Raw genomic sequence first — 23,209 nt, forward strand, 5'->3', positions numbered from 1 at the left:
GAATCTCTAATGAGCGTTTCCAGCACCTTGTTGATTCTGTGAAGAATGAAAGCAGCTCTGAAGACATAAGGGGGGGTTCAGCCCTGTAGTAGTAAGCTGTACCTAGCAAATTGTCCAGTGAGTATACTCTTGCTTTTCTCCTTTATTCACAAACACGGAGCTTTGGTTCCTGTCTTTGAGCACCTTCTATCCCACACGCTCCAGTGGATGTATCAGGAGCACTATGGGGTTCAGTGTCTTGACTAAGCACCTTTTGATACAGCCTTTAGGAGCTGAAGGTCAAACCACTAACCCTCCAAATTGGTGGACCCACTTTACCTCCTGAGCCACAGCTGTCATGGCAACCACCACTCTGATTAGGTTACTTTGAGCAGCAGCTCTTTAGTTCTTTTTGTGATGGCTATAAACCGATCGAGTCCCCATAAGCAGTTTGAGCTTTATTCAGTAGCTGCCCCGCTCACCCACTGCTGTTAGTGGAAACAGATCTGTACTGTGATGAGATATGCGTACAGGTGATGGCTCGTTCTCTGGCAACAAAGATGGGTGCTTAAAATGTTTTGCATTCTCCTGCAGACTTCATGCTGGCATTTATGTGGCGTTTGCATCTTTGTTACTCAGCCACTGTTTGCAGCTATGGTGGACCCATCACACGCACAACGTAGAAGAAAAATCAATCATGATCAAGATATGGATGGAAACACTTCTTTTGATGAAAGCCTAAGGTCTTCATTTGCTTCCGTAAAACAGTGTGAACTTATTTTTTTAAGAAAACTTTTCAGCAACTAGCACCACCTGTTGCCACTTCCCTTGTTTGCAGGATGACGAGCACACAGAGCTTCGTTTGGGACATCTTTATTATATTGCCAAAGCTGTACATATTTTATAAATACTTTTTGAATACTGGAATACTTACACCATCCATCTCATGTCATTTTTCCTTCTCTTTACAGCTATCAGATTTCACAGCAACAGAGATGAGTTGTAATAATCCAGTTTAAAAAAAAAAAAAAGTTAACTCAAGCAGAAAATTCTCAGATCAGTTTTGCAGATGCTTCAGATCAAGTTCTGTCATTTATTAACAGCATCTTCTCCACATTCAGATTTCCTTTTGCACAGTTAAATTCCTTAAAAATACAAGCATGTCAGGATCAAAATAACATCTTCCAGCCTTACAGCTGTACTGATATATTGCTGATCTAGAGAAAAGTGTTCACCACATTCACACACGCGAACCACAAAAAACCCCAAAAAAACCCACGCACTCTCACTGTGAAAGTAAACGAGCCAGCGATGGGACCAGACACGACAAAGACTCAATCGTCTCCTTGGAGATCAGGTGACCACAGATGGCATCTTCAGCGCGTCTGAAGGGTCAGTCACAGGAGGAAGAACTGCTGCTGTGGGTTTGGTGGCTTATTTCTCATTTCTCCACACCCCATCAGTCGATTATGCAGCTCCTACACTGGTTTCGGCTTCTCTAGTGAATATTTGTGTTTTCAGTTGCGCAGGAATAATTCCAGCACGGATGTTACACTGTTACTAAAAATGCCTTCTTTTCCCCACTACTTTTTATTGGGGTTTCATTAAGTACCAGCGTGTAACTCCAGTGTTTGTACCACAGATATGGAAATATCTACAATTATGTCTCTAGATTATCACCCACCACTGAATGTTTTAATGACTTACATACTTGTATTTATGGTCAAGTGAAAGAAAAAAGTTTTGAAACATCCGTTGTTCAAAGTGGGCACACAAACAGCTCACATGTGTACCATCAAAGACATTTTGCACTGCCTTTAGTAGCTCATTATCCATGCAGCCTTTGCCTACAATTAAAAGCTGTAAGAAGACGGTGACATTTACCCCGGCATCCCCGCCGCCTGCTGTGACATCGCTGATTGGGGTGGGGTTTGTTAGCACCCACAGAGAGCGACACAGCAGCCGTCCTTTGCACCGATTGACCTGTGATCACCTTTTAAAACTAAATGCTCGTGTCACACTGAAGTCGTAATATTCAATCGATCGATGTGTACTATAGAAAACAAACTCGTTCTTACATTCGTCACCCTGTGAAAGCCAGTTCACTCGAGAAAACCTGGCTCTGGCAATGGCTAACTACTTTTTAAGTATTGCACATCTAGCAAATTAACAGTTGTAACATTTTGTTTTCCAGAAATGTACAGTCAATATATGTATATATTAAATAAATACTATATATAGAAATATATATATAATATTTATTTGTCATCCTTATAGTAACATGCAATTGATAACAGCAGACCACAGACGAGAAATTTTACAGTAGAACTAGAACAGTAATTGAGCCGGGTGGGCCGGGCTAGAGTACACATCTGAGAACACTCACAGTATTTTAGGGTTCAAACACCATAACGAAGCATTTACATGCGGTGCTCTGGTGCAGTATACAGTAGCATTTTCAGCATGGAACATCCCGCACTACACGACAGTCTCTGGTTGTTGGACCAACTGGGACAGACTGGACCTTTACAGTAACCACATATCACAGAATACGTCATACAGTCATATGGAGACGGGCAGGAGAGGGCAGGAAGCTACGCTGTACGTCGAGGCTGTGCGCGGGACCTGCAAGCACTCAGTGCCTCGGGGTTTGGGGGGTGATGGGGTAGTGGAGCCCTCACATCACATATGAGTAAAAACTGTTGGGTCCTGCTAGCAGGAACAAGGAGCAAAACATTCACCGGGAGCAGAGGAGCTCTGGGGGGAGCAACTTTTCCAGAGTAATGAAGCGGGCAAACATTTAGCTAGTTTGGGAAGAACATCTGGGCAACAGCGGTGAAGAGCTGGAAGTATTTACATGACATCACAGACCAAACATGTCTACACAATTGGATCTAAAAAGGGTCTCGGGTTTGTATATACACAGGAGGGGAGCGCGGGAGTTGTGTGCTTAGAGTGAAGTTGGGGATTGTCGAGTCTGGTTTTAGGAGCCGAGATGCCATTTTCAAGTAGAGAGAGGCACGCCAGGGATGAGGGAGAGGGGGAAGGGGAGGAGAGTGTGGGGTGTAGACTAGCTAGGAAGGGGTCTCGGTGACAGCATCTTGGGTTTTCCTTCCGCCTCCTTCCCCTTGACTGCCGCCACGTACGAGAAAAGGCAGAGGACCGAGTAACAGATCTGATGTGCCTGCAGAGGAGGAACAAACACGAGGAAGTGAGAGGGAACCACCTGCGTGCAGTTATTAATAATACAATGAACAAAGCTGGATAAGAGGCTCCTCTCGGTCTATATACTGTGGGGTATTTCAAGGCACTCTGTCAATCATTTGCCACTAATGATGGTATGATGCACTTTTTACAAATGCTTCAGTTTTATTTGCGCTACGGGAGCTGGCATCATGACACACGTTCCTGCCACTGGCTGGAAACCACTAATCAGCGTAGCAACTTAATGAGCAGTTTAAAAAAAAAAAGTACAAAATCACAAATCTTTAAATGTCCCTGCACTTCTTTAATAGGAAGCACTATTTGACCTTTAACCTGAAGGCTCATCATCCTATGGTCTTACTTGAGTTGGGAAATGTGTCACTTTTTGACACATTATTGAGAAATGTCATCGTGGGGTTTTACAACTGCTAAAATGTCCTCATTTTCTGAGCAAAAAAGAAGCTACAGCACTGCAGTGTGGTGGTTTGGCAAGAAGCAGCGTTGAGCCACAGATACATGGAAGCGGGCATCTTTAAACGTTATATAACCTCAGGTGATGTCACTCTGCTGTTTACCTCTTGAACAGTGGTTAAAATGCAATTTTCTTGTGTTAAAAGAACCTGTCTAATACTATAAAATTAAGAAAAAATCCAATCAACACAGAGGTCAGGTCAGGTCTTTCACTTGTGTCAGCATACTGTCGAAATGAAATGAAAACCAAAGGCATTTTCAGACCAGAGCTCTACAGACGCCCAGTGCCCACTGGGGAGCTCGCCCCGAGAACTACGTTTACCTTCGGGGCTTTTTCCTGTTTGCATTTGCACCACCAGAGCGCACACGGATATTCTCCAGCCCACAAAAAATCTTCTATAAACTTTGAGAGTTCCTGCTTCATGTGGTGCAGACGCACAGAAAAAAGTCAGTTCTTTGACTCCAAGAGTTCAAAGAACTATGAAATGAACTCTGGTCTGAAAGCACCTTAAGTTAAGCGCTTTTATTTAAGGAACATTTCTGCTGTGTCCATCTTGTCACTGGCATTCAGCAGTCACATAGCTGTATGTATTCATGATTTCAGACAAAGGAAGAGAGGACTCACCATCGGGGTCTTGTACTTGTGGATCACCACTTCTTTAGTTTCAGGAACTACGCCGGTGCAAGAGACAAAACAGAGAATTCAAAGGCAGCAGAAACCTCAATGAGTTCATATTTGAGAGCTTTTGGGAGGGGGCGGGGGTGTGGTTATAGGGTTGGACTTTCAACAAGGTGTAAAAATGAGATGTGGGCCAAGAAAAGTTCACCATAAAGGTCAATTAAAGATCAGATTGAGGGGCAGAAGGGGCTGTCTACTTTTAGCTTAGATAAAATTCAATTGTGAAATCCTGCTCATGTTGCGTTTCCTTATTGTGACTAATGAACTGATCAAATGTTCTCTTTGTCTTAAAATAAGAAAGCAAAATGTTAAATTTCAGCTTGGATTGGTTGGTGAGACGTTCATGGCCCACATGATGAACAAATACGAGCACAAATGTCATAACAAGAGAGTTTGCGACCAAGAAGGCCGCAAAGTTAATATATGAAAAAACAAACAATAAAAAGGACGACCTCCCCAAGCCCTTCCAGCCAGTGAACTCAAAGTTAAACATCACAGAAGAGTCGATACAAGAGGCCAAAATCCTTCGACCCGGGACCACGTCGCTGTCCACGGGTCAGGCTGACTTTTCATTAGTAACTGAACCCATAGCAGAGATGGAAAGGCTGAGATCTGGACAGGTGAAAGGGCTGAGAAATCCTCAACCCCCACAAACTAACTGTCCCACCTAAGATCTCCGCTTGCTGAGATACAGATGGTCAGAGAGTGATGACCACGTGAGTGATGGAGTCTGGGGTGATCTCCGAAATGAATCCGAAGCAAGTGATGGAAGAAGCAGAGGAAAAATTAGCGGTACAGAAAAGGGGAAAGAGGAAGGGGGGAAGAAAAAAAAAAATCTATGAAAAGGACGGAGTGAGGAAATATTCTGCACAGGTTTAGTTTCAATAAGAAAGGAGAAAGGTGACGACACTTTACCTGCTGGAGAATGAAGGTTTTCATAGTGGCAAAGATGAGGGCAACATTACAAAAGCAGCACAGAGACACAACAGTAACCCAGCCAGGCGCTCGACGTCTGAGCAAGTTTAAGAGTTACAGCTACTGCTCACCATTCAGTCAGACATTTGCATTTTCCATGAAACTTAACAGGAACCCACTAACTGTGTGACGCATCTCAGGTCGGACAGAATCCTCATACTTGAGCTGTACTTTCAGCTGCTCCCTGAAGTAGGGGGTCGCACAGCGGATGGATCAGTGTGACTGATTTGGCACAGATTTTAGACCAGATGCCCTTCGTGACGCAACCCTCCCATTCATCTGGCACTACGAGTACCTAGCTTGTGACCCCCTGAGGCTGGGTCTGTGTCTCCTCCGTAGGCAAATGTGTTAGCCACTACACCATCCTACTAATGAGACTAAATGTCTTCCTCTTCATGTATCAGGCACGATGCAGTATCGACCGCTTTTAAAGACATTCAGACTCTGCTGCTCTCTTCCCTCAGGCTGACTCAACATGGAACAGTTTAAACCAGGCCAAAAAAAATACATGGTTTAAGATCTAAAAAAGGTTACAGTCTTATTGAAAAGGTGGCAGCTCAAATTCTAGTAACAACTTATCTAACTCAGGGCTAGAACACATCACTGCTGTCATGGAGGACAGGCTGCCATTTAGCTACGAGGGGACTAGTGTTACTTGAGAGATTTAGATCTATTTATGGCTTTTGTCAACAAATGAAAACCATAATATGAGCAAAATGCCCTTAATGCTTACATATTTCCAAGCATTATAAGCTTTGATTATGTCGTTTCTGGAAAATCAGTTAATATGATGCTTTTATTTCTAATATTTGTATGGCACCTTTAAAGGGGACCCTGTCCTTATTTTCTGCTGAGTTTGTGTGTGTCTACATGTTAATACTACAGTGGTGGATTCTCATTTGAAAAATGTGCAATATTTTAAATATATAGAACCAAAATCAGAGCATTCAGACTAGTTTGAGAGCAAATATCTTTATACTGTGAGCAGAGCCACTCTACTGCCACGCTGTCCAAAGCTGCTGTTGGTGGGTAGCAGCGAATCACAGAAAGCTGGCTTAAAGTTAAATAGGAAGAGTGCAAAAATGAGACTAAACTGCTTGCACCATAATCTAGTATAAGATCAATGAGGATTACTAATTACTCCAACATAAAAATTGAATTGGAAACAAGCAGAACAGGTCCCCTTTAATTCACACATCTACACAAACTGGCATAGCTATTTATGATACACGTTTCAGCCTTCCTTCTCTACACTGCGCACACCATTTCTCACAAACTTTGGCTTTTTATTACCTTGCTCTAAACCTCAACACTTGCATATGACTAAGCGCAAACCACACCCTCGAAATAATGCATGACGCACTTAATCGCCTGCAGATGTCAGTGTCTCAATGCTCCAGAGGAGGGCGGCTATCCAATTTAGTGAACCCTTATTAGCTTTCATCAATACATTTGCCGTGAAGCTGAGTTACTGCCGTGCCGAGTACAGGCCTAGAATCAATAGATGGTGTAATTACCAAATTCCTCCAGGACAAAGACTCCCTTCACTGTATTGCACTTTTTAATGTGACTCAGCTCTATGAAAACCTAAAAACAAACAAAAAACAAAACAAAACAAGACAGAACATTATTAACTCAACAACACTGGATGGTGAACACGTCATATTTAAAGAATTAGCCATGTTTAAACTTGTTTTATTCAGTGTGAAAGGTCAAAATAAAAGGCTACACATGGAATGCAAGCTTTGAACGGCTAAGAAAGGAAAAGAAAAAGCACACTATGAGAAATTTTCCATGATCAAACGCATACATGGGCAATGAGGAGAAGCTCAACGCTGATTCAACGTGGCTCATCAATGAAATGAATCAGAACTGGGACAGTTTTGTCATGTTTGGTGTAAACAGCATAGATACTTTAAAAAAAAATCTTTTCTTTATGCTCAAAGATGCAATATGGCCCATATGATGCATACATGGAAGTTCCATATAAGATGTAGACAAGGACACAAAATTAGAGTTGCCATACAGCTACAACAGGAAAGAAAAGAGGTAGAGAAAACAAAAGGAACCGAATAAGATGTAACTGCTAATAAGCAAACACAGCAGAGGTTGTGTACCTTCCGCTCCTTGCAGGGGGAGAGAGCATGGGAGAGAAATGGTTTGGATTATTATCGGACAGAAGAGCACAAACACTCGACGACACTCTGAGAGGGCACTGTCCACAGGAGCCTCGTACAGATTCAAATCAAAAATCCAGCTAAGTGGTTACAAGAGCCAATATGATTTGAAGGAAAAAAAAAATCCATCACCAGAGGACTCAGCCCACAAAAAACTACTAGGAAATAGGAAAGAAAAAAAAGAAGACAACAAAAAAAAAGAAAAGAAAAAAAAAAGAAGACTAGAGGTTTGACTAGGGTATTAAGAACTGGATTCACCTCTGTTTTCCTGGACTTTAAACATCTCAGTTCCCCCCCAGAGCCCTCCATGCCTCCTCCTCCAGCAACAAGGGCTGGCACCAACGCCACTTGCTCACACAGCAGAACAAATAAATGAGGGTAGTTACTGATGGACAATAAATCCCACTATGTGCAGGATGCCTCCTCTGATACATCTCACTGCAGAGGGACCCAACAAGGCGGACACTCACTACACTGCTTAGTTTTCAGTTAGTCTTCTTGACCCCAACATGATCTATGAGGACGTTTATTGAGCTGATGCAAATACTGTGCATGGAAATTTTTAATTCATCATGTTGTATTTGGGATTAGTAATAGTGGTCTGTTGAAATATGACAGAGCTACTGGAATTATATATTACTAGTTTGATATTATTTGTCAGATTAGGTGGGGGAAAAAAACAAACTATGAAAGTAGACATGATTGTTAGTTTTGACAATGGACTGTATTTAAAAGATGGAAGAAGCCTTTAGGCTTTAAAATACCAAGATGGTCATTTTGATTTCCTGGCATTTCAAAAATCATGTGGCTCTGTCTAAAAACAAAAACAAAAAAACTTCAAAACTATCATCTGATATTCCACAAGTTTTCCAAAAATGGAGTTACTCAGCATATAGGGAATTTTTTTTCCACAATGTACTGAATCATATGAGGGCAGTATATATATATATATATATATATATATATATATATATATATATATATATATATATATATATATATATATATTTATATATATATATATATTAAAAACTACCACTTATACCTAGAATCTGAGTAATTTTGAACCCCACAGCTCAATATTAGCACACCTGGCTGTGTAGCAAAACAAAGTTTACACACATTTTGATGTGAAAGCTGCTACACCATGAGCCAAAGCTAGCTAGATGTGATTGATAGATAAAAATCCTTCTAAACACATACACACTGAAGAAGATGAATAATTACTGCAGGACTGAACGGGTCGTTGATGGGATGTTGAGCAGAGGTGCTGCAAGTCAGAGCGGGGTAGTGTACGACTGTGCAGAGTGTGGAGAACAGGTTATTGAAAGGGTTTCAGGCCTGAGAAGGAGAGTTGGGGGGGTGAAGGGTGGCAGACCGATGTGGAGCAGTGTGGACGATGGAGGTGGTTAACTAGGTTCTAGTTTTAAACCTGCAGTCTTTCTAATGGCCACCAGGGGTTGTTTCCTCTGGCTGCAAAACCAACTGAATATGTAAAAGTTAAGTGGAAAACAGTCCCATTTCTCACTTGATCTATGATCTTATATATTTTCTGATTACTTTATTGTCTCAATTGTTCGTTTCAGTTCTTATTTAACACAAAATTAAAAGCATTTTGCCAATTAGTGTCCCATAAAGTATTAAAGCAGGCTATTATTTAAGGTGCCTGTCAGTTCCTTGGTTGGATCTACTTGTCATGTCTGGTTTCAAAGAAATCAAGATGACAAGGGCCAAAATGTTCAAGTCGACACTTCATAAACAGGGTCTACAATATCACCGTGGCTATATCCGTCTTTAATATACAGTCTATGATTGCTGACCAGCCAAACATTTACACACATGTATATATCTACAGTCAATAGTTTGCATACACTAGGTTGTTTCTTTATTTTTGGTTATTATCCACATTTTATCTCTACTGTGATTTGTGAATAGTTACTGTAGAGTTATTCACTGACCAACAGTAAGTTGAGCTCGTTTTGCTGTAGTACTGCGCTGTCCACCAAATATGTGTATCTTGGGTATACCTTACTTTTCTACTACATAGTTGTTTAAGATAAATCAATAGTAGCTCACTGAGAGAAAAACTAAATTATAATATTTTTTCTTGTTTAGACTGAATTTTAAGACATTTACATTTTCCAAAACACTTGGGAGTTTCAAAGAGTTTAATTTTGTGTAATTTTGCATCAGATTTTTATTAAATTCAGTTCATGAGAAATATGCATGCCCTCACTATGCCCAAAATTTTGACTGGTATTGTATTGGGCACCATCATGAATTAAAACTAAATAGAACAAAGTTCCTCATTTTGAGTACTGATATCCGGTCGTTAAGTCTGACATCACTAGCCGTGTCTGGGTCTAAACTCCGCTGCAGGTCCATATATCAAACGATCACCATGGCATTACTGAGAGTTGAAAAACTGTCTAAAGTCTTTCATCTTTAATAAAATGATCAGCGTTCTGCTCTACCAGGTGTAACAATTGAGTTTAACATCCAGGCATCCATGAAAACGGAATTTATGACATTTAACGGAGTTAGAAGTTAGCAGGGAGTTAGCTCGCTAGCTTCTATCTAAATACAATATAGCATGTCCTGACTGCGGGGTTTTGGAAACAAATTAAAACGTACAGCTCTGCTATCACTTCCAGCATAAATGAAGACAGAAAACTAAACAGCAGTGACGTTTGTAGGGTTACTGAAGTTTGGCTAGCTGGTATATAATGATGTGCTACGTGACCACTAGCGACACAGCTATGTTAGCATAATATAAACAAGCTAACTTTTTTTCCACTCTATAAAAGTTAACGTGAGTGTTCTCGGTGGTCAGGAACAAATGTAATCGCATGGCAGGATGCTGTAAAAGGACCAAACTTCAGCCAGGAGAACAACTGAGATAATCCATCCACAATACGAGGTTAGTCATTCATGTACTGCTGCATGGGCTGGGCTGTAGTTACATCCTAAGGTTTTAAAAACTGAGCTTAAATAAATTATTAGCGGCAATAAAAGCCGAGGGAGGTCAACAGTGATCACTGACTGTTTTAGGAGCTTTTTGAGATCAAATAGAAGAAAATACATAACATTAAACATGTTAACAACACAAAAGCCATATTAAACGCAGACTACTTTAGACCCGGAAGTAGGATTCGTCGCGTCATCACTGAACAACCGGATACAGTACTATCCCAAAAACTTGGGTTTGGGCATTTTGCTTCTAATTAATCACAACATCCAAAATATAACAAGGTACAATTAAGTCTTTTGCATAATACTGCAGTGCATGTAATTAAAATGGGAGAAATTTATGCGGTAACAGAAAAATTATATTTCAGTTTTTGGGGGGTGGAAAGTGGGTCCAATGACACGTCTCTGCAGTGTGATGGACCGTCCAAATTACCCAGAACACCACTGCTGCAGAATTTTCTAAAAGGAAAAAACAAAAACAAAAAAACGTAGGACCTCGGGTGAACTGATGCCAGTTTAAAGATAGTGGGTATCTAACAATGAACACTTCTACCCCTAATTTGTATTATTCAGCATAGTTCAATCAGAGCTACACATTTTAAATGAACCTGTGGAAACAAAGCACCCAACTATCACTACTGCTCAGACATGAAGACAACACATGAAGATGTTCAAGGGGTCCAAACTTAAAATCAAAGGTTGCTATAAAATAGCCAATTATTAATGAAAAGTCTTTTCTCAAGGTCATCCGTCTTACCACTGTGGAACGTCACTCTTACACACACACGAACAGATTAACATCTCCTCCCACACAGTAACTCAACATGAAATCCGAGCACCACAGATGTCGAAAGAAACTTGTGTGGAAGGATGGGTTCATTTTTTGGCAAAGACATGCACACAATCTCTCTCTCTCTCTCTCTCACACACACAGAAACGGGGGGGGGGGGGCCCAAATCCAAAAAAAGCAAAAGCACAAACAGGAATTCTTCCTCTATGGGAAAAACAGGTATGAGTAGATGCCAATCAAATGTGTTGTAAGGATTTTCTTAGTGATAGAGGAAGACGTCACGCGATGAAAGGAAATGATTCAGAGGCAAACACGAGAGACGAGCGGAGAGGGTGGACAGAAGGACGATGAAGTCTGAACCATCATGAGTGATTCTACATTGTCATGCCCTTCTGTGAGATGAGACGCAGTTTCTTTGCAGTAGAACTGGTCTCTTACCTGGCTGTGCATGAATTTAAGGTTGATTCCCTCCAGTGTGACCTGCAGTAGTCCACCTTCACCAGTCTTCATGTCCTGGACGGGGAACTCGCCGCCCAGTTCGGGACCTGAAGGATGGACACAGGAACAGGAATGTCTGAAAGCTTGTCACATGTTCTTCTTACCTTAAACAACCTGGAAGTACTTGGAAATTTCAAAACTGCAGCAGTGCTTTATTAAACTTTAGGTCTGTCCATGTTTTGTGTTATTATCAACATATCTATATCTATGCAATACTGACTGCTCTAAAATATTTAATTAATCAAAATAAAATACTATTTTGTACTACTCAACAATCAAACTGTCAAAAGAAACAATGTCCATGTTAAAGAGAATAATGAATGAAATAAGATGCAAAAAGGAGCCTGTGGTTGCTCTAACTCACTCCATACCTGGTTTAATGCTTTGCTGTCTTGCTGCAGCCCTTTCCATACTGTCTTTAACACAGTAGTAGAGTTCACGACACTGGAAAGCAATCAGAAAGTTATTCGATTTTAGAATCTTCTTAAGAGATGCAGACACATCTCTTAAGAAGATGATGTGTCTGCATCATTTAACACAAGAGATGCAGACACAAGAAGCCTCTGACCTTTTTGGTATAGAACTTATTCAGCTGCGTCTCTTGGCCGTTGCGTCTCCAGAGACACAGCACCTTGGTCTTGGGGCAGTAGGTCATGTTGATGAGTTTCTCGTACCACCAGCGTTCATAAACGGTACCGATGTTGCTGCGCAGGACTATGCAATCATCGCAAACCTGGAACAATAAAGCACAAGTAAAATAAGCACACTATTTCTATGTTCAGGAAAGTTTCAGACACTCTGAGACCATTTGATATTTTAGAAAAATATCCTTTGCTACAACCTTTGCGTTATGCTACAGGCACACTGGTGAAAACAGTGGTTTAAGACCACAACATGACCTAAAATTACTGCGACTGTGTAAGGAGCTTCCAATCTCCATCCATCCATCCTCATCCGCTTTGTCCGGGGCCGGGTCGCAGGGGCAGCAGCCTAAGCAAAGAGGCCCAGACCTCCCTCTCCCCAGCCACCTCCTCCAGCTTATCCGGGGGAATACCAAGGCGTTCACAGGCCAGCCGAGAGATATAATCTCTCGAGCGTGTCCTGGGTCTGCCCCGGGGCCTCCTCCCGGTGGGACATGCCTGGAACACCTCACCCAGGAGGCGCCCAGGGGGCATCCTTGTCAGATGCCCGAACCACCTCAGCTGGCTCCTTTCGATGTGGAGCAGCAGCTGCTCTACTCTGAGCCCCTCCCGGATGGCCGAACTTCTCACCCTATCTCTAAGGGAGAGGCCAGCCACCCTTCGGAGGAAGCTCATTTCTGCCGCTTGTATCCGCGATCTCGTTCTTTCGGTCACTACCCACAGCTCGTGGCCATAGGTGAGGGTAGGGACGTAGATCGACCGGTAAATTGAGAGCTTCGCTTTTACACTCAGCTCCCTCTTCACCACAACGGACCGGTGCAGCGTCCGCATTACTGCGGAGCTTCCAATCACATCTATGAAATGGTTACGTCAAAGACAGGGACTAAGTCTGCAACCAACAATGGTTGCAACTTTAGTGCGCCAATTTGGCGGTTACGTGCTCAACCTGTGAGCAAAAAGTTGTAACTAGTAATCAATCTGACAAACCACAAATTCTTCCTAGTCACAAGCAGAATGCCCTCTTATTTTTACTCTAATGTGACCAAGTCATTAGGGAGACAGTACACATAAAATGCAGACTTTGCATACCTCCATGAAAAAGATGTCTCCTGTAGTATCAGTGCCAGCATGAACAACAAATGTTTGTTTCTTGATGTGACGGCTTCCGCTGGGCCTGATGGACAGCTCTCGGCCGTTCTGCAAATGTAGTTCAGCACATATTTCATCAAAACAATGAACTGAAGTTTAACTGGGTGAAATAAAACGAATACAAATTTTTACCATTTGAGCCAGTTTGTCAAGTATCTCGTTGATCTCTTGGCTATACGTGAGGCCGATGTGGGACTTGCCCATCAGGCGCCTCACTTTCTTCCTGATGTCATTTTTGCTCACCTACATGAAAACAAACAAACACAAACCTCAAAGGCTGACATATTCACAGGGAAACAAAAATTTGTGTATATTAACAAACAGTTTTACTGTGCTTTGAATGAACTGACAAAAAGCACTCCATACTTTCATCATTAGCATGTATGCAATCATGTTGTGCAGCAGGGTGGCCAAAAGTCTGTCTTCATCATCCTCCAGGCGCTTGCGGTCATGTTCTCCCAGTGACAGGTATCTGTGTCGACATGCAACACAGAAGAACTTATTCACAGTCCACAATGAGTTCCATGGAGTAGATATGAAAACGGTGATGCAACATAGTGAAAAAACCAAGACCAAGAGAAAAAAAAAAAAAGCATATGAAAATTAACATAAATCACACTGGCTGAACTAAAACAATGGCCAAGTGGAACCTTTCAATCATCTCCTGAGGTCCTTGGTCCATGCCCATGCCCTCACGCTCCAACATAACAGCATCTAAGAAGGCATCCTCCCAGAACTGCACCTGGTCCCAAAGTGTGGAGCGCTCCTTACCTAGAAACATCAAGAAGACAGATGAAGCTCCCCAAAATTTGAAAAGCTTCTGTCTGCACCTTGGCTGGTAACATATTAACACAAACTACACCACATGCAGCCACCAAGCTCTTTCAAAGATTTGCATACATTTCTATAACAGGAGAAAATATGCGTGTATCGGGGTCTGATACATGCTGGTCGTTAACACATCTTACACACAATAAGGTTTACTGGAACATTTGGATGAGCATAATTAAGCGCACATCAAAACAGGTCAAATGAAAACTAAACCAAAATGGTTTGGTTAAAACACACACACACACACACACACACACACACACACACACACACCAGGTACAGTGTTGTCTGCTGCAGCTTTTAAGTGCGGTTTTTGTAACCTTTCCAAAATAACAAGTTAGTGGAGCTTTTTTCCCCCTTTAGCCTCAAATTAGTTGCTTTCACTTTCCATTACATCATTTTTTCTCACCCCTATTACAATGTGGTAATTGGTCACTAGGAATCTTGACATTTAACAGTATCACTCATCAGCTGGTTGCTTGAGTGTGTTCAGCTGGTAATTACATCTCTACCAGCACTTAAAGGTAACACTCATTCAGTGTGCAAACCCATGAAATGTTAGGCTGTTAGGTTAAAATAAAAGTTAGAGGGAAAATGTTTGTGAACAGAAAAATCAAAGAAACATTAACTAAAAGCTCCTAGTTTAACTGTGATCTTCCTGTGAGACATCTTCCTATTGCTTACATGCTCTACCCCTCTGTATGTTTAACACAGATGTGCAAGGAAAAAAGAAAACCCCACGGAGATTAAACACAGAGCTAGCTGGGGTGAACCGTGGATACGCTCCACAAACACAAAGGAATTAAAGGGCAAAGGCAAGAGATCAGCCCTACTTAGTGAAAAGGTTTCCATGGCAGCATCCTCTAGTTGATCCCAAACGGAGCTCTTATCACGGCCTGGAAGAATTCCCCATGAGGAGCAGCAGGAGGGAAAAAAAGCAGCAAAAGCAGGAGGGGGTTAGGCGAAGAGGTGAGTAGGTTTAATGGCAACAACAAAAGCGGAGCGGGTCGAAACCCACACGAGACGAACAAAAACAAGGAGAAATGGACAAAGCAAGCCCAGATATTCACAGATCTAGAACTTGGCTGGCTTGTTATTTTATAACAGCACTCAAGGAGATGAGCCACTATCTTACGTTCTTACTTTAGTTTGACATTCTGTTTTGTTACACAGAGTCACAGTTAGATACCATTTTTTCTGGTGTTCTAAATTACAGTCATTCAGAAAAAGTCACAGACAAGTGCCACCTTCAGCAAAGAAAATTAGTCATTTGCACAGGTTAGGAAGGAGTGACAAATTAAAGGAAAAACCTGGCAGAGAATAAAGCATTTCTATCTTAATAATGGGAGTGATCAAAGATGACAATTGTTCCAGCTATAAGGCCTTGTGGGAGGGGCTTCACAATTAGAAATATCTGTATACGCTTTTATATAAAGTCACCAAAAATTTTAACCAAATGTATATCTATGGAGATGTTGGACTCCATTGAGTCCAAAGTCAACAGCACTCTGAACCACCATGATGAAAGCATCAAATGAGGGAATGTTTTTTGGAGGAGTGATGTCTGAGCCTTCAGTGGCGTTCCAGACACTTGAAGAATCAATGGAGAACACTGAAACTGTTATACTGGCATGTAGTGGGCTACTACTATTATTACAATTATCTTTACAGTTTATTTTATTTTTTAGACAAAACAAAACAGCTTTTAACCTTTAGCTGTAGTTTACTGGTTTGTAGCATTTAACATTACATAATCCTAAATCATCACATGTCTGACTTCTGCTTTGCTCTATTATAAGCAACTCCCAAATTAGTGAAAGTTCACTGTGATTACATTAACTGGCAAACCAAATTAGGAAGTTGCGTAAGTTAAAGTAAGTAAGGGGTAACTGAAAGTGTTTCCGTCTTTACTTTAGTGGAAGGACCAATTTTAAGTTGTTAGTACAGCAACAAAGAACAGAAAGCAAGTTTTTACCAAGCATCAGCTGTTGGAGCAAACTGTAAGAGAAAGCCTTAGAACAAGAGAGCAGGAGCCTACCCAGCAGGCCTTCGAAAAGGTAAATCCTCATACTGGTGTCCTCGATGGGCTGTGCAGGCAGCCCCTTTGCCAAGGCAGGTAAATGATCTTTTACACCAGGTTTCAGAGTATGGGTCTTCCCCTTTGGAAAAAAGACAAAGTGAATCAGAAGTTATTACAATAACCCCAAATATGTTCGCAAATGTGCAAATATAGAAAACTAGCTTAAATTCATTTAAATACGTTGACACCACTTGGGCTTTAACGCAACACGAACACTGAATTGCTGGAAGATGTAGGTTTCCTTAGTTTAATCTTAGTTAAAGAAACAAAAACTATTTTCCACTTCAACTTTTTCAAGTTTTAACCTCTACTGGTTGTGACTGAACTTCAACTGAACCTTGAAATCCCACCAAGGCCCAGTACCTTTTGTGAAGCTTTCACTTATTTTAACTTGTGAAGTCATAAACAAAGCAGTGAGTCCTTTACTTACAAACACTGAGCTGGTGGCTGGGTTGGTTTCAATCTCGCTGTCAGAAAGAGTCCCCCTGGACTGAGTTAAATGAGGGGCGGTTCTCCCGCCAAGGCCATCGCCTGCTGTGCTGCTCAGATCACTGTCAGCTCCGAGAGTCTCTCCAGAGCTATTGCTTATCTACAAAGTAAGAACCAAGGTGTAAGAACAATACAGAAGTGGGGAAGGTTTATTCTTGGGAGTATTTAGTTACTAAAAAACATTAAAAAAAGAAAAAAAAGAAAAAAGCACAATCACGCAAAATAAATTAAACAGTTATGCAACATATTCCTCATCTTAACCCAGCACTACACCAGTTTTAAAAACCACCTTAATCAGATATACCTTGAAATTATTTTTTTTTTTTCCTGTGTACTTTTATCAACCTCTCACATTGTGGAAGAAGTTTGGCCACAACACACTTCTTTACTCTGATACTGCTGTTTCTGTTCATTGAGGTTTATGTGCATTTCTTCTATGCACAGCTCTGATAAAGACCAACCACATCATTTCAATCATAGTGAGGTCTGGGCTTCAACTGGTCCATTGCAACATCTTAATTCTTTTCTTTTTCAGCTGCTCTGCTGTAGATTCACTGCTGTGCTTGGGATCATTGTCCTACTGCCCTACAAGCTTTAGCTGGAGAACCAATAGCCTCAGATTTGACTCCATGATATTCAGTGACTGTGAGGTGCCCATTTTCATTCTTCTTAACATCACTGTATGATGACTACATGTTTTTAAATGGTTGCACTCTTTGAGAATGACATCTGCATCATTTTTATATAATTACTTTTGTTCATGGAGAGGCTGAAAACTCATCATCTAAGGACATTTGGCATTTTCAGTCTTCACTAAATCTATAACCTAGCAACAGCAACGTCACAGCTCACAGAGGACTGGTTTGTTTTATTACAGCTAACAATATGCTAACACATACCACCCACATTTCTTGGTTCTTTTTTTTTTTTTTTTTTTTTTAATTACTTTGTAGGTGGAATAAACCGAAATTTAGTGACTAATATCTGAGTTGGCCATGCCCTACCACTGTGCTGGCCTCTGAGTCCTGGCTGGTGCTCCTTGTCAGGATTGGTGGCTCTGAGCTTGCTACAGATTCAGTGTCACTCTTCTGTAACCCAAAAGAAAAAAAAACAAAAAACAATACATTGGTATTTTTATATGTAATGGTATTTTCAAGGGAAACAACATCAAAACTTGAATACTACAAGAATTACAGGCTCTGGCAAAAACATATACAAAGACTGGGGAATTAGATTGAACTATTAAGCTTTTATATTTTAAACCTAGTTTAATCTTCTCTATGCTTCACACATGTTTTCGCACAGTGCTGCATATACAAACCTGAGATCCAGATGTTACACTCAGGCCACTATCAGCACTGATTTGGGACTTCTTCTCCTCTGCATCTGTCACCTGGGGGCGCTGCTGCTTTGCTCCTTCTGACCCTGCAAAATAGGCATGATTATAAGCACATTTTCATGAAGACAACTACGCTGCCTTCTTACCTTATTCAGAGCCGCCTCACTCAAAGCCAGCACAGCACAGCGACACTGACGCTACATCCATCTGAAGTGCCAAAGCCTCAATTTAAACATTGCATTGCACTTGTGCACAGCAAAGCATACAGTATAACACTAGCTTATCAAAGTTTGGTATCAAAGACTTGGTGCCTTAACCTCATTCTAGCTGAAAAATACTGTAAGAAGAAAAATTAATAATTCCTGCATCTTAAAAAAAAAAAAGTTCTAATTATTTTATTTTTATCTTTCCATATAAAATACTGGTGTTATAATGAAAAAAAAAACAAACAAAAAAACAGCTTAAGTTGTTCAAGACCAGACAGAGAAAAGACAGAAGGGGCAAGCAGAGTGCAGTAAAATTGGGAAAAAGTTACAAATGAAAACAAAACTGCCAGAGCGTGTGACATTAAGTCTCAGTCAATGCTGCAAATGTGGCCCAAGTTACACCAAAAACAGACACAGGCAGTTAGGCATGCAGACAAACTGATGGACGGTAAAGGAGACATTTTCTGTTTCAAGTGTGATTTGCAATTTGTTCCATCACCTCCGCAGGTGCAGATGGTGACGAGTACATCCTGACCCTTCCTTGTTCCTTTTTCATTCCCCCCCCGTGATTTTGTGACGTTTAACTTTTCTAACATTTCATAAGGCTTTTAAGTGTACCTGTGAAATATTGGCTGCAAACACACAGTTTACAGCAAGCCACTTGAAACTGGAAAGAATACAGTTAAAAGAGGAGGACAGGGCAGCAGGTATTCATCTCTGTTCATCATAATGCATGTTTGCAAGGAAAAAGAAACACACTGGTAAAACAAAATGACATATTGAAATTCCCCCTTTTTTTTTTAAAATGTCAATTAAGTTCCACAAGATTTTGGAAACAGTCTCTATTAAACACAGCATGGCATTTTTGAAAATAAAATGCTTTCTTTTCCCTAAAAGTATTGTATTTGTGTAAAATGCTTTAGCCTTAATTATTTTATAGAAAAAACAGCCTGATACACATTTTATTTGTAAGAGTAAAATCAAGACCTGTGTAACTATATTTCTTGGGTTATTCTCCTTCATTTCTTTTTTATTTATTCATGTATAAAAGATCCTGGTAAGTTTGAAAAGGTAGACAGAAGGCAGCAGGAAAAAAAGGTCAGCAGCTGAACACCCTAATCCTTTTTTGTTGGGTTTTTTTGGGTGTGTGAAAAGTCTCTTACTCTGTTGTTTTTCCATAGCTTTTTGCTTATCCTGGTGCTTGCTCCACAATTCTACCCAAGATGCATTGCAAGCAAGGAGAGAAAGACAGAGAGAGAGTCAGAGAGCTGGTTGAAAAGGCATGTATGGTGGATGAGCATCAAAATCAAAAGCAAAACAAAGTAAGCATTGAGAATCTGTCAATATTGACGGAAGGTATTTTGTAATGTTTGCATGTAGCTCTGCTTTAATCTGGAACATTTTAAAAAATAGAAAAAGAACTTTTTTTTTTTTCTTTACATTGAATCCATCATGTGTAACAGCTACTAAGGGAACATTACAACACACCCGTAGTTCCTGGCACAAAGTCCTGGAGAGCCACACAGTGACGTCAGAATGAGCTTTTGCTCTAATTACAGGCCACTGATTTGCATTTATTGCATTTGTCTGGCTCTCCAGAGCACAAGTAAGACAGCAAGAGAGAGAGATCAGGAGATAGAAAGAGAGCGAGAGAGGGAGAGAGATGGATGATTTGGAAAAGAGCATGGGATGAGGTTGAGAGGCCGATTAGCCAGCATGTGAAATGGAGCAGTTGCAGAAGCCAGGATGCAAGTCTCACAGCTTTCTGTAGAATTGAAGGTGCAGCTTCTAACAAGAAAAGAAGGGGGTATGGGTAGGAGAGGCGTCAGGGTGGTTTAGCTGAGAAAGTCCCCTGTATACAGACCCAGAATAACTTTTGGAAATTGAAATCCTGAAGAGATTATTAAAGATTTTTCCACTTACTTCCATCTGGACCAATAGAAAAGCTTCTTAGGTGACATTTGCATTCTTACTGGGACTGTTTACTGGGGAGTGATTCTTCCACCCACCATGCTGAGAGCAAAGGGAGCTGCTATTTTCTACAGCACGCCTTGCAGAAAACCTGCAGTGAGGGTAGTCTCGACTACTGATGCGCATACCTCTGGTTTCCCTCATCCACTACTGCAGATTTACGTATTGGAAGACCAAAACAATGACATGCATTCAAGGTGCCGAGAGGCTAACGACAGAACTCTGGGAAGGAGGCAAACAGGGGCACAGATGTTTAAGGGAAGGGAGACAAGCACACGCAGTCCAGGCTGAAAGACAGGGATATATTCCAGACACTTTGCAAGGCTTTCATCATGTCTGCAACCAAGGCCTCATTCTGAATTTGAATTTCGAAAATCATCTAAGCAGAACATTATTGTTATTATTGTTGTTTTGGTTTTTTAGTTTGGCTGCCCACTCTTGCGATTATTTTTAGTCAAAATGTGTGGAATATTATTACCCTGCAAGAATCTGAGTCTGGAACAAGTGAGGGGATCTTTCTTTGAGACGGCTGGAGGAGGGGAGGGAGACTGGTATTAAGGGTGATGAGCTTGTAGGGGGAGGGGATTTTTACAGTGCACATGCAACCGGGCTGGAGTGGTGTACACACCAATCGAGGCAATAAAGTTCTCCTCATTCAGACTCCGGGTATCAAAATGGCGGGCTCCTTTGCCCGTTGTGTGGTGTGGCAGCTGCAGGTGGGGAATATTCAGAAGGCCCTGAGGTCTGGCAGTCTCCATACGACCAGAAGGACTCTCTTTACTCCCTGGGCTGCCAGCACTGTCTGTGGGGCTTCGCTTGCGCTTTTCTGGGTCTACCGAGTTACGGAAATTAAGGGGCCAAAAACAGAGGTCATCAAAAATACACAAAAACAAAAGAGGCGGTGGGTTAAACTGGGAATCAATTAAAAGTAAGAAAAATCACACTTTTAGTGCTTCGAAGTCTAACATGCAACACAAAGCTTAATATAAACAGTGCAAAGACGGACAAGTGTTAGTAGCACAGGCTCGCTGCCGTTACACTCCTCAGCACAAAGAATCTTAAACAAGCTGAGAAAAGTAAAAGTAAATAAATAAATCCTCTAACTCACTCATTTCCACTCCTCCGTGTTAAAAGCATGAGGCATACCTTTGGTTTGATAATGTGTACGTGCTATTTCCAGCAGGCTGAATACACTGGCCATTCCCCCGAGGCCTGCATTAGTGTAGGAGTGCTCCAGACTGGAAACGGTGCACTTCAAGATGTCCAACATGCCTTTGTACACCTTCCTGTTCACCTCCTGGAAACAAAACACAGTAACATGGTTTCTACTGAAAAACTGAATAGAAAAATACAAATAACACTACAAGCTTCCATCGTCAAAGACTATCATTTCAAAACCTTAAACAAGTCTCAGTTATTAAAGGCAAACAATACTTTGAACAAGTCCCAGATTGAAACACTTCATATATAATATATAATCTCATGGAATTATTATTCCAATAGTTATATTCTGAAAATTAAAAAAATCCTCGAAGTTCACTGTTCTTCTAAGTGTTTATACACCATAAAAACATGCAGGATAAGTTGCTCTCGAAAATCTTGTGTGATGGAAGCAGCTGCAGGAAGCCAACGGTGGGACCATCACTCAAACTCAAAGAGTACCAACCAGGGATGGGTGGAGAGGGCAGAAAGGATACCATAATGTTATACATTAATGTATGTATACATTATGGGGAGCTAGGACTCTTATTGAAAAGCTGTTCTTTTGTCACTTTTTGCAGTGATTATGTTTCAAACGAAATAACGACCGCTAGTGAAAAAGGAGAAGAAAACCTACAGCCAAGCACTTTTAACAGATAAGTGCTTTAACATGCTGCAGAGTGGTGGAACTGTGGTTAGCTTTATTTTGTTGCATCTGTATATGCAAAAGCCTGGCAGGTTGATATCAAACACAGCAGAGCCTTAGAATACTGTTTCAGAACTTCCTTCTATATTGTTCTGGCTCAATACTGGACCAATTCCAAATGTTTTTGTCCAGATTAATCATTTAGACTAAACAAAATGAGAAAATATAGCCCAGGTTTAAAAATACTCCTGGTACAGGCAAGCGCTGTCATGGAATAATGAATAAGAACAAAGATCTCACCACATCCCGAATGATCTCCTGCCTGGCGTCTTCCTCCGACTGGACGGCTCTGTTCAGCTTACTCAGCACAAACACACGAAGCTGCTCGTTCTCCAACAGGCGGCGCACCTTTTTCATATTGAGCCAGCCCACTCCCTGACCATCCAGAACACTCTGCACTACTTCCTTAAGGAACTGCTGGTTCTCACTGAATGGACATAACACAGGTTCAGTCACACTAAACAGCAATTACACAACAATTAAAATGCATCCAATCTAAAGCCTTTAGCTTAACAAATACAAAAGAATTAAGAAATACTTTTAATCTAAAATCGTTTACTACCTTGTGTTGTTTACCCGGCCCTGAGGAGAGGGCGATTCTCTTTTCACAGTCGGACTGTGTTTGATCACTGAAGACTTCTGGTCAACAAGTGCTCGAGGTGCGCGTGCGCCTGGAAGAACAACCACGATAATTATGTTTCTAATACATCACAAAATAATAACACACATAAACTACAAACTACTAGCTCGCTACACAGAGGAGCACTGGATTAGACTCACACAGAGGCACTTGCTAACCAGGAATTGTAATCCGGGGGGGGCTTTCAAATCAGATTTTTATAAGATTCAACATC

General features: G+C 41.1%; 1 protein-coding gene across 19 annotated transcripts in view; it reads right to left on the minus strand.

The window, feature by feature from the left end:
• Positions 1-2,217: 2,217 nt before the first annotated feature.
• Positions 2,218-23,209, minus strand: part of madd (MAP-kinase activating death domain) — a 52,879-nt gene continuing 31,887 nt past the window's right edge. For 7 of the 19 annotated variants that reach the window (XM_080885803.1, XM_080885807.1, XM_080885805.1 and 4 more), the window contains 20 exons: positions 22,918-23,026; positions 22,596-22,782; positions 21,596-21,746; positions 21,078-21,281; positions 19,642-19,692; positions 18,255-18,358; positions 17,938-18,021; positions 16,875-17,033; positions 16,403-16,523; positions 15,198-15,260; positions 14,184-14,304; positions 13,900-14,005; positions 13,666-13,776; positions 13,474-13,581; positions 12,312-12,476; positions 12,115-12,187; positions 11,684-11,790; positions 6,826-6,895; positions 4,280-4,326; positions 2,218-3,163 (listed from right to left, as the gene is read on the minus strand). In XM_080885803.1, coding sequence (XP_080741929.1) covers positions 3,050-3,163; positions 4,280-4,326; positions 6,826-6,895; positions 11,684-11,790; positions 12,115-12,187; positions 12,312-12,476; positions 13,474-13,581; positions 13,666-13,776; positions 13,900-14,005; positions 14,184-14,304; positions 15,198-15,260; positions 16,403-16,523; positions 16,875-17,033; positions 17,938-18,021; positions 18,255-18,358; positions 19,642-19,692; positions 21,078-21,281; positions 21,596-21,746; positions 22,596-22,782; positions 22,918-23,026 — 2,255 coding nt within the window. In that variant the 3' untranslated portion in view covers positions 2,218-3,049. The remainder of the gene's footprint in view (positions 3,164-4,279; positions 4,327-6,825; positions 6,896-11,683; positions 11,791-12,114; positions 12,188-12,311; positions 12,477-13,473; positions 13,582-13,665; positions 13,777-13,899; positions 14,006-14,183; positions 14,305-15,197; positions 15,261-16,402; positions 16,524-16,874; positions 17,034-17,937; positions 18,022-18,254; positions 18,359-19,641; positions 19,693-21,077; positions 21,282-21,595; positions 21,747-22,595; positions 22,783-22,917; positions 23,027-23,209) is intronic. The other 12 variants (XM_080885798.1, XM_080885794.1, XM_080885802.1 and 9 more) reach the window with 8 other exon arrangements.

Source organism: Rhamphochromis sp. 'chilingali', assembly GCF_963969265.1.
Source record: "Rhamphochromis sp. 'chilingali' genome assembly, chromosome: 6".
Lineage (NCBI taxonomy): Eukaryota > Metazoa > Chordata > Actinopteri > Cichliformes > Cichlidae > Rhamphochromis > Rhamphochromis sp. 'chilingali'.